The sequence below is a fragment of the Ranitomeya variabilis genome, chromosome 8, assembly GCF_051348905.1.
Source record: "Ranitomeya variabilis isolate aRanVar5 chromosome 8, aRanVar5.hap1, whole genome shotgun sequence".
NCBI classification, from domain to species: Eukaryota; Metazoa; Chordata; class Amphibia; order Anura; family Dendrobatidae; genus Ranitomeya; species Ranitomeya variabilis.
In genome coordinates this window covers 143,861,805-143,874,079 of record NC_135239.1, presented here as the reverse complement: position 1 = coordinate 143,874,079, position 12,275 = coordinate 143,861,805, and the positions used below count along the sequence as shown (strand labels likewise).

At 46.5% G+C, this 12,275-nt stretch overlaps 1 protein-coding gene across 4 annotated transcripts in view; it reads left to right on the top strand.

The window, feature by feature from the left end:
- The window catches only part of XPNPEP3 (X-prolyl aminopeptidase 3), a 180,678-nt gene that overhangs the window by 88,411 nt on the left and 79,992 nt on the right, over positions 1-12,275 (top strand). For all 4 annotated transcript variants that reach the window (XM_077276083.1, XM_077276086.1, XM_077276084.1 and 1 more), the window contains one exon: positions 9,056-9,141. In XM_077276083.1, coding sequence (XP_077132198.1) covers positions 9,056-9,141 — 86 coding nt within the window. The remainder of the gene's footprint in view (positions 1-9,055; positions 9,142-12,275) is intronic.

Genomic DNA, 12,275 nt, shown 5'->3' with positions numbered 1-12,275 from the left:
TCTTGCTTAAAGCCGGTCCCTGGTGCAAAAAAGGTTGGGGACCTCTGATCTAGACCATCCCATTCCAGGGACAGACAATGCAAATCTCCGCAATCCCTGACCAGAGAAGGCCTCCTCCCCAGCCCAATCAGCAGGGGACGCCTCAGTGATACACAGGATTCGGAAGGCATCTGCGACTCTGACTCAGACAGGGAAACGGAAGGGTCCCTGATCCCAATCCCTCCTAGCAATACAGCGCTAGTTGAGGACATAATCTCTTCCATCCATCGGGTGCTGGACATTTCTGATCCGCCACGAGAAGCCCCAGAACATAAGATTTCCTTTGAAGGACCTCTGAAGCCGCCTAAGGTTTTCTTTAACCACCCAGAGTTTAAGGCGATCCTTAAAAAGCAGCTCTCACAGCCTGAGAGAAAATTCGCTAATCGCAAATATCTGGAGGGCGAGGTACCCCTTCCCACAGAAGGACACCAAGGAATGGACAGATCCACCCGAAGTGGACCCCCCAGTCTCTAGGCTAGCAGCACAGACCCTCCTTTCACTGCCAGATAGCTCAACCCTCAGGGACGCAGCAGACTGGCAGGTAGAACGCATGGCTCATTCAATTTTCGAGGCAGCAGGGGCATCCCTGGCTCCCGCGTTCGCCTCAGTTTGGGCTGCCAAGGCCATTCTGGCCTGGGCAAAAAATTTACAAGCTCTCCAAACATCCGCTCCTGAGCTGTCGGACCAAGCGGTTCAAATAGCAGTTGTAGCAGACTACATGCTTCATGCAGCTCTGGATTCAGCAAGGGGAGTAGCGGGGATAGCATCAAACACCATCACAATTCGGCGTATCCTCTAGCTGCGGGAATGGAAAGCGAACGCATCCTCAAAGAAGTCCCTCACGCACCTCCCCTACCTCAGTGGGAGACTTTTCGGTGAACAGTTGGACACTATGATATCCAACGCTACCGGAGGTAAGAGTACTTCTCTTCCCCAACTCAGACCTAAACACACTTACAAGAAGCGTAACCAAACTCGATTCCGATCCTTTCGGAATTCCTTGTGCTGGTACGTCTCACGTCCAGCACAAAATCGTAACCGTTCCCCACGCAGGGACAACTCACGATCAACGCAAAGGTCGGACAAGACCTGGCAGTCAAAAGCAGGCCAGCCTAAGCCCAGAGGAGGAAAATCTCAGACTTTCTCCTCATCATGACTCACGGACTCCGGAAGACACCACACCAGTAGGCGGCCGACTTTTGCTCATTCATCAAGTCTGGCTGCCTATTACAGAAGACAGGTGGGTCAGGGAACTAGTGTCTTCCGGATACAAAATAGACTTCACCTCCAACCCACCGGACCGATTCTTCCTCTCTGTCCCCCCCCAAAACAGCCAGCCAAGGCTCGTGCCTACCACCAAGCGGTCTCCTCGCTTTTTCAAGCAGGAGCCATAGTACCGGTCCCCACGACTGACCGCTTCCGAGGGTTCTACTCCAATCTGTTCGTAGTTCCCAAGAAAGGAGGCAGCGTACAGCCCATACTAGACCTAAAACAGCTCAACAAATATGTACGGGTCCGTCACTTCCGCATGGAGTCCCTTCGGTCCATCATTGCGTCCATGGAGAAGGGAGAATATCTCGCCTCCATAGACATACAAGACGCATACCTGCATATACCCATTGCACCTGCCCATCAGAGGTTTCTCAGGTTCACAATAGGCCAGGACCACTACCAATTCATGGCTCTCCCGTTCGGACTCGCCACGGCTCCCAGAGTGTTCACCAAAGTCATGGCAGCCACCATGGACGTCCTGCACTCCAGAGGCATAGTAGTCGTTCCATACCTGGACGATCTACTCATCAAGGCTCCCACCTTCAAGGACTGCGAGCTCAGCGTCTCAATCACAACTGATATTCTCAGTCGCATGGGCTGGTTAATCAACCTACAAAAGTCATCACCAACCCCGAGTCAGTCCCTGACCTTCCTGGGAATGCTATTCAACACCTCCAGGGGTCTAGTGCTCCTTCCCAAGGACAAGGCACTGGCTCTCCGCCTAGCAGTTCGCACCCTCCTCCGCAAACCCCCTCGATCTCTCCGGTTTGCCATGAGAGTCCTCGGCAAGATGGGGGCAGCAATAGAAGCGGTCCCATTTGCCCCGTTTCACCTCAGGCCTCTCCAACTAGCCATTCTCAAGTCCTGGGACAGGAATCCCTTTTCTCTCGACAGGGAGTTCCGGCTAACGTCGTCAACCAGGAGGTCCCTGCACTGGTGGCTCAAGCCAACCTCGCTAGCAAAGGGGAAATCCCTTCTCACAGGTCAATGGAAGGTTCTGACCACCGACGCGAGCCTGACGGGTTGGGGTGCGGTGCACCTACACCACAGGGCACAGGGCTGGTGGTCCCCAGTGGAAGCGACCATGCCCATCAACATCCTGGAAATTCGTGCCATCCTCCTGGCATTGAGGGCCTTCCATCACTTACTGGCAGCCTCTCACATCAGAATACAGTCGGACAATGCCACGGCCGTGGCGTATGTGAATCACCAAGCGGGGACCCGCTGTACCCAGGCGATGCGAGAAGTGTCACACATCCTCCGCTGGGCGGAGGACACAGGGTCGGTTCTTTCGGCGGTCCACATTCCGGGTGTGGACAACTGGGAAGCAGACTTCCACAGCCGACAAGGAATAGACTCGGGAGAGTGGTCTCTCCATCCCGAAATTTTTTGCCAGATCTGCCATCGCTGAGGGACCCCGGATGTGGACCTAATGGCATCCCACTTCAATGCCAAGGTCTCCAACTTCATGGTCAGAACACACGATCTGCGGTTGCTCGGAGCAGACGCTCTGGTTCAGGACTGGATTCAGTTCCAGCTTCTGTATATTTTTCCACCTCTCCCCCTGATATCTAGAGTGGTGAGGAAGATCACACAAGAGAGAGTTCCAACCATCCTAATTGTACCGGACTGGCCCAGACGTACATGGTACGCCGACATCGTACAACTTACAGCAGACGCCCCCTGGCGTCTCCCCGACCGCCACGATCTTCTATCACAAGGCCCGTTCTACCACCAGAACTCAGGGGCTCTCAATTTGACGGCATGGCCCTTGAGACCTGGGTTCTAACCCAGGCAGGGCTCTCGCCGGACGTCATTGGAACCATGATCAGGGTACGGAAGCCAGCCACTGCCAAGATTTATTACCGTACCTGGAAAGCTTTCTTTACCTGGTGCGAATCTCGTGGCCAGATCCCGCTCCCTTATTCCCTACCCAAAGTACTTGGTTTTCTCCAATCCGGTCTGGAGGTCAGGCTGTCGTTGGGCTCGCTTAAGAGCCAGGTGTCAGCCCTCTCAGTGCTTTTTCAAAGGCACATTGCTACCAAGCCGCAAGTAAGGACTTTCCTTCAGGGGGTTTCCCGATTGGTTCCCCCCTACAGACGACCACTAGAAACATGGGACCTCAACCTGGTCCTGACAGCATTGCAGGAACCACCCTTCGAACCCCTTAAGGAGGTCCCGCTCCGCCTTCTCTCCCAGAAGATGGTTTTCCTGGTGGCAATCACCTCGCTACGCAGGGTGTCTGAACTGACAGCACTCGCCTGCAGATGGCCCTTCCTGGCTTTTCACAAGGACAAGGTAGTTCTTCGTACTGTACCATCCTTCCTTCCGAAGGTTGTGTCCAACTTCCACCTCAATGAGGAAATTTCACTACCATCCCTTTGTCCGGTTCATAGAGTGGAGAAGGCTCTGCATATGCTTGACCTCGTCAGGGCATTGTGTATATACGTGTCTAGGACTGCGTCCTTCCGGAGGTCTGATTCTCTTTTCCTCCTTCCGGAAGGCGGCCACAAGGGTCTGCCAGCTTCCAAAGCTACCCTTGCCAGGTGGATCAAATCCACCATACAAGAGGCCTACCGCCTTAAGAATTCTCCTTTTCCAGCCGGTATTACGGCACACTCTACACGGGCGGTAGGGGCCTCCTGGGCCATTCGGCACCAGGCTTCGGCACAACAAGTGTGTAAGGCGGCCACTTGGACTAGCCTACACACGTTTACTAAACACTACAGGGTTCATACCCAGTCCTCAGCGGACGCGAGCCTGGGTAGATGTGTCCTGCAGGCGGCGGTGCCCTAAGTATAGGGGCCTGTCTGCACAATATTCGTCCATTGCTTCCCACCCAGGGACTGCTTTAGGACGTCCCATGGTCCTGTGTCCCCCAATGAGGCGACAGAGTAAAGGAGATTTTTGTGTACTCACCGTAAAATCTCTTTCTCTTAGCCTCTAATTGGGGGACACAGCTCCCACCCTGTTGCCCTTTTCGGGCTGTTGTTACTGTTGAGTTCTCATATTGTTCTTTGAGCTCGTACATAGTGGCCTTCTTATAGGCATGTCTATGTTATTCATGTTACGTTCCTCCTACTGCTTTTGCACAAAACTGGAGAAGGCTGATGCCGTCCAGGGGTGTATACTGCAGAGGAGGAGCCATAAATAATCTTTTTCAGATTATGCATAGTGTCGCCTCCTAGTGGACAGCAGCATAACACCCATGGTCCTGTGTCCCCCAATTAGAGGCTAAGAGAAAGAGATTTTACGGTGAGTACACAAAAATCTCCTTTTTTACCATTCTGACCACTGTCCCTTTATGAGGTTATAACTCTGGAACGCTTCAACAGATCCTGATGATTCTGACACTGTTTTCTCGTGACATATTGTACTTCATGATAGTGGTAAAATTTCTTCGAAAAGACTTGCGTTTATTTGTGAAAAAAATGGAAATATGGCTAAAATTTTGAAAATTTCACAATTTTACAACTTTGAATTTTTATGCCCGTAAATCACAGAGATATATCACACAAAATACTTAATAAGTAACATTTCCCACATGTCTACTTTACATCAGCACAATTTTGGAACCAAATTTTTTTTTTTGTTGGGAGTTATAAGGGTTAAAAGTTGACCAGCAATTTCTCATTTTTACAACACCATTTTTTTAGGGACCACATCTCATTTGAAGTAATTTTGAGGGGTCTATATGATGGAAAATAACCAAGTGTGACACCATTCTAAAAACTGCACCCCTCAAGGTGCTCAAAACCACATTCAAGAAGTTTATTAACCCTTCAGGTGTTTCACAGGAATTTTTGCAATGTTTAAATAAAAATGAACATTTAACTTTTGTTCACACAAAATTTACTTCAGCTCCAATTTGATTTATTTTATCAAGGGTAACAGGAGAAATTGGACCCCAAAAGTTGTTGTCCAATTTGTCCTGAGTACGCTGATATCCTATATGTGGGGGGGGAACCACCGTTTGGGTGCATGGCAGAGCTCGGAAGGGAAGGAGCGCCATTTGGAATGCAGATTTAGATGGATTGGTCTGCAGGCGTCATGTTGCATTTGCAGAGCCCCTGATGTAACTAAACAGTAGAAACCCCCCACAAGTGACCCCCATATTGGAAACTAGACCCCCCAAGGAACTTATCTAGATGTGTTGTGAGAACTTTGAACCCCCAAGTGTTTCACTACAGTTTATAATGCAGAGCCGTGAAAATAAAAAATCATTTTTTTCCCACACAAATGTTTTTTTAGCCCCCCAAATTTGTATTTTCCCAAGGGTAACAAGAGAAATTGGACCCCAAAAGTTGTTGTCCAATTAGTCCTGAGTACGCTGATACCCCATAGGTTGGGGTAAACCCCTGTTTGGGCGCACAGGAGAGCTCGGAAAGGAAGGAGCACTGTTTTACTGTTTCAATGCAGAATTGGCTGGAATTGAGATCAGACGCCATGTCGCGTTTGGAGAGCCCCTGATGTGCCTAAACAGTGGAAACCACCAATTCTAACTGAAACCCTAACCCTAGCCCCATCCCTAGCCCCAACCCTAGCCTTAACCCTAACTCTAGCCCTAACCCTAGCCTTAACCCTAGCCCTAATCCTAGCCCTAATCCTAACCCTAGCCCTAATCCTAACTCTAGCCCTAATCCTAACCCTAGCCCTAATCCTAACCCTAGCCCCAACCCTAATGGGAAAATGGAAATAAATACATTTTTTTAATTTTATTATTTTTCCCTAACTAAGGAGGTGATGAAACGGGGTTTGATTTACTTTTATAGCGGTTTTTTTAGCGTTTTTTTATGATTGACAGCCGTCACAGACTAAAAACGCTTTTTATTGCAAAAAATAGTTTTTGCGTCTCCACATTTTGAGAGCTATAATTGTTCCATATTTTGGTCCACAGAGTCATGTGAGGTCTTGTTTTTTGCGGGACGAGTTGATGTTTTTATTGGTAACATTTTCGGGCACGTGACATTTTTTGATCGCTTTTTATTCCGATTTTTGTGAGGCAGAATGACCAAAAACCAGCTATTCGTGAATTTCTTTTGGGGGGGGGGCGTTTATACCGTTCCATGTTTTGTAAAATTGATAAAGCAGTTTTATTGTTCGGGTCAGTACGATTACAGCGATACCTCATTTATATCATTTTTTATGTTTTAGCGCTTTTATACGATAAAAACTATTTTATAGAAAAAATGAGGACTATAACTTTTTTATTTTATCGCTGATGATGCTGTATGGTGGCTCGTTTTTTGCGGGAAAGATGACGTTTTCAGCGGTACCATGGTTATGTATATCCGTCTTTTTGATCGCGTGTTATTCCACTTTTTGTTCGGCGGTATGATAATAAAGCATTGTTTTTTGCCTCTTTTTTTTTTTTTTTTTTACTGCGTTCACTGAAGGGGGTCAACTAGCAGGACAGTTTTATAGGTGGGGTCGTCACTGATGCCGCGATACTAAATATGTGTACTTTTATTGTTTTTTTATTTAGATAAAGAAATATATTTATGGGAACAATATTTTTTTTTTCTTTATTTAGGAATTTTTTTTTTTTTTACTTTACAACATTGCCCCTGGGGGGGCATCATGTTATATGGTCCGATCACTGATCTGACACTTTGCACAGCACTGTGTCAGATCAGCGATCTGACATTCAGGGCTGCAGGCTTACCAGCGCTTGCTCTGAGCAGGCGCTGGTAAGCCACCTCCCTGCAGGACCCGGATGCAGCCCTGCGGCCATTTTGGATCCGGGGCCTGCAGGGAGAAGAATGTAGGAGACCCTCGGAGCAACGCGATCACATCGCGTTGCTCCGAGGGTCTCAGGGAAGCCCGCATGGAGCCCCCTCCCTGCGCGATGCTTCCTTATGCCGCCGGAACACTGCGATCATGTTTGATCGCAGTGTGCCGGGGGTTAATGTGCCAGGGGCGGTCCGTGACCGCTCCTGGCACATAGTGTCGGATGTCAGTTGCAATAGTCAGCTGACACCCGGCCGCGATTGGCCGCGCTCCCCCCCGTGAGCGCAGCCGATCGCATGTGACGTACTATCCCGTCCCTGGGAATTAAGTTCCAGGTCATCTCGACAGGATAGTACGTCATATGGGATTAAGGGGTTAAAAAAGTGAAGACCAATCTGCTGTAATTTCAGGGGGACTTACCAGCCAGCTGCAACCCCTCGATGTTTCCATCAACAAACCATTTAGGCTATGTGCACACGTCAGGATTTCTTCCAGAAATTTCCTGAACAAAACCGGACATTTTCTGCAAGAAATCCGTATGCGTTTTTTGCGTGTTTTTCTTGCGTTTTTTGTGCGGATTTTTTGCAGATTTTTTCGTAGGTTCCAAATGCAATAATATAGTGGGAAATCTGCAAAAAAAATCCGTAAAATTAATGAACATGCTGCGTTTTTTACCGCGATGCGTTTTTTTTTCGCGGAAAAAAACGCAACATATGCACAAAAATTGCAGAATGCATTCTAAATGATGGGATGCATATGTATGCATTTTTATGCGTTTTATAGTGTTTTTATGGCGAAAAAACGCAACGTGTGCACACAGCCTCAAAGTCTTCCTGCGAGATGAATGGAAGAAATGGATGGCTGCTGACAATCATGATCTGACACCAACTGGCTGAATGAGGAGACCCACTATCAATCAAGCTTGTGAGTGGGTGAAAACATCATGGCAGTCAGTGAAGGATGAAACGGTTATGCGGTCTTTCAAAAAATGTGAGATTAGTAATGCCTTAGATGGCACAGACGATGGTGTGCTATATAAGGACAATGAAGAAAGTGACACCAATGACTGTGAGGACTTGAGCTTCCTGGATGTCGGCAGTAGTGATGAGGAATTCCTGGGGCTCCCTGCCAACTAAAAGAGTGCCGTACCTGAGGATTAAAGTTTCTCCTCACTACTTATTCAGAACATTGTTCTTATTGTCACTTACGGTACATGTTACTGTTTTTACATGTTACTCACAATGCTGCTGTTGAGTCTACAATGTTAAAATTATATTTTTGTATTTTATTAAAGGTTTTTGCACACTATTTGGCTCAAAATATTTTTTTCCTTATTTTCCTCTCTAAAATCTCGGTGCATCTTATAAAATACGGTATGTTTCAGAAATTGTACTGATGTAAAGTAGACATGTGGGAAATTTTATTTATTAACTATTTTATGTGACCTACCGTAACTGTCTAAGGGCATAAAGTTTGAAAATTGCTAAATTTTCAACATTTTCACCAAGTTTCCGATTTTTTTCGCAAGTAAATGTAAGTCATACTGAATAAATTTTACTCCTATCATGAAGTATAATATGTCACGAAAAAGTAGTCTCAGATTCAGTTGGATATTTTGAAGCATTCCAGAGTTACCACATAAAGTGACACGGGTTAGAATTGCAAAATTTGGCCTGGTCATAAAGGTGCAATCAGCCTTGAGGTGTTAAAGGGGTTAAAAAGTAATATATTTCGATGACTTCAAAGTTATAGAGTAGATATGTTAACACCAGTAAATAATGACACATTGATATTAAATGGGATAATCAAGGTGTAATGGTCACTGAAGGACCTGACGCAGGTCAATTATTTTTAGTTAAATAAAGTGTCTTAAGTTAAGAAGTCCTACATTTTATTCTGGCCTAATTATCCATCCTTTCTTAATGTACAACCTTCTTATGTACATAGAGCATTGTAGGAGTAACTGTTTATTAGTGATTGTGAGGAGTTAAAACCCCTATTATTTATTCGTTAGCCTGGTGAGATGGTTCTGTTGGATGGTGGCTGTGAAGCATCCTGCTATGTTAGTGACATTACCCGAACATGGCCAGTAAATGGCAAGTGAGTATAAATTAATGAATATCCTTCTTTTTCAGTTCAGCATGAAACAAAGAACATAAATAACCATTTGGAAACTTGGAATATGTTATTTACAGTGAATCTGTCAACAAATTTCACAATATGAAGTTCATAAATTATTAAAAAGATTTCTTAGTCCTGATGTGGCTAATAACTTTGGAAAATATGTGTCAGATTGTAAAACCAACTTTGAAAATGGGCAAGTCTGTTATTAAAATGCAAATTTTATGGGTATGTGCACACATTGCAGATTTGCCTGCAGAATTTTCTGCACAGAATCTGCATCTCTTGCCAGAAAACGCACGTAAAAATCAGCGCGAATTTGATGCATTTTTGATGGGGATTTTCATGAGTTTTTTCATGCGGATTTGTATGTGTTTTTGAACGCTAAATAAAGATCTATTATTAAACAACCAAAAAAAGAATTGTGATGTCATTTCTTGTCCAACCTCTTCATTTACATACTCCATTGAACAATAATGTTTACAAACACAGAAAGATAGGTAGAAGAAAGATAGATGATAGATAATAGATCATAGATAGATAGATAGATAGATAGATAGATAGATAGATCTATAGATAGTTAGATCTATAGATAGATAAATCTATAGATCTATCTACCGTATATACTCGATTATAAGCCAAGATTTTCAGCCCATTTTTTTAGGCTAAAAGTGCCCCTCTCGGCTTATACTCGAGTCATTGTCCCATGGGGTCGGCAGGGGAGGGGTAGTGGCAGGAGTGGCGGCTGTCACATCATACTCACCTACTCCCGGCGCGGTCTCTGCACTTCCCTGCTTCTCCGATGGTCTCTGGCGCACGCAGCTCTTATGTTCAACGGTCAAGTGGTACCGCTCATTAAAGTAATGAATATGGATGCAACTCCACGCCCATTGGCAGAGCGCATATTCATTACTTTAATGAGCGGTACCATGTGACTGCTGAACACAGGAACAAGCTGCCGACGCACGCCGCAGACCATCCGAAAAGCAGTGATCGCGCCACGATGGGATGAGTATGACGGGGAGAAGGGGCATGCAATATTCACCTGTCCCCGTTGCACTGCTGCGCTGTGACGTTCAGGACAGAGGGTGCGATGACATGGTTAGTGCGCTCCCTCTGCCTGAACAGTCACTGCAGAGACCCGGAAGACACAGCGGCGTGCGGCGGTGGGAGAGGTGAATAACGCAAGTGTCGGTGTCCTGAGCCAGCGGCAACTCCCGCACCTGGCCACCATAGCGCGCCGGTGTCCCCGCCTGCTCAGGCCCCCAGCACTCGGCCCCCAAGCGATGAGAGGTGAGTATGTCATTTTTTGTTTTTTAATCGCAGCAGCATAATATGGGGCATAATATGATATGGAGCATCTTATGGGGCCATCAACCTTTGTGCAGAAGCATATGGGGCATTATATGCTATGGAGCATCTTATGGGGCCATCAACCTTTATGGAAAAGCATATGGGGCATATTATTCTATGGAGCATCTTATGGGGCCATCAACCTTTGTGCAGCATTATATGGGGCATAATATGCTATGGGGCATCTTATGGGGCCATCAACCTTTGTGCAGCGTTATATGGGGCATAATATTCTATGGAGCATCATATGGGGCCATCATTAAAGGGAACCTGTCACCCCCAAAATCGAAGATGAGCTAAGCCCACCGGCATCAGGGGCTTATCTTCAGCATTCTGTAATGCTGTAGATAAGCCCCTGATGTATCCTCAAAGATGAGAAAAAGAGGTTAGATTATACTCACCTGGGGGGGGGGTCTGATCCGATGGGCATCGCAGTCCGGTCCGGGGTCTCCCATCTTCATAGGATGACATCCTCTTCTTGTCTTCACCCTGCGGCTCCGGCGCAGGCGAACTTTGTCTGCCCTGTTGAGGGCAGAGCAAAGTACTGCAGTGCGCAGGTGCTGGGCCTCTCTGACCTTTCCCGGCGCCTGCGCACTGCAGTACTTTGCTCTGCCCTCAACAGGGCAGACAAAGTACGCCTGCGCTGGAGCCGCAGAGTGAATACAAGAAGGGGACGTCATCGTAAGAAGATGAGAGGCCCCGGACTGTGACGCCCATCGGACCGGACCGCAGCGGGATCACCCCTGGGTGAGTATAATCTAACCTCTTTTTCTCATCTTTCAGGATACATCGGGGGCTTATCTACAGCATTACAGAATGCTGTAGATAAGCCCCTGATGCCGGTGGGCTTAGCTCATCTTCGATTTTGGGGGTGACAGGTTCCCTTTAACCTTTTATGAAGCATTAGGCTGGGGTCACACTAGCGAGTTTTACAGACGTATGAGAGGAGCAAAAACTACGCATTGCACACTGACCAATGATTCTCTATGGGGCAGCTCTTATCTGCCGTACATTTCTCTGCCGTATTTTACGGGCGTAGAAAATTGCAGCATGCTGCGTTTATCAGCGTATTGCGCAAAAAATCCGCCAATGAAAGTCAATGGGGGCGAGAAAAATATGGATTACACACGGACCAACAGTGTGAATTGCGAGAAATACGCACCGGTGTTCTATAGAAAAGCCGGTAATTCAGTGCGGTGTACAGTAAAATCACACTGACAGGTTTTATTATTATTTTTATATATATATATATATATATATATATATATGTCAGTGAGACACATATATATATATATATATTTATATTTCATACAGCGCTAGATGGCAGAAAAGCCGGTAATTCAATTGCCGGCTTTTGCTATCTCCTGCCCAAACCCGACAGGATATGAGACATGGTTTACATATAGTAAACCATTTCATATCCCTTATTTTTTTGCATATTCCTCACTAATAATGTTCCAAGTGTCTGTGTGCAAAATTTGGGGGCTCTAGCTGTTAAAATAAAGGGTTAAATCACGGAAAAAATTGGCGTGGGCTTCCGCGCAGTTTTCTCCGCCAGAGTGGGAAAGTCAGTGACTGAGGGCAGATATTAATAGCCTAGAGAGGGACCATGGTTATAGGACCCACCCTGGCTAAAAACATCTGCCCCCAGCCACCCCAGAAAAGGCACATCTGTAAGATGCGCCTATTCTGGCTCTTGGCCACTCTCTTCCCACTCCCGTGTAGCAGTGGGATATGGGGTAATAAGGGGTTAATGTCAC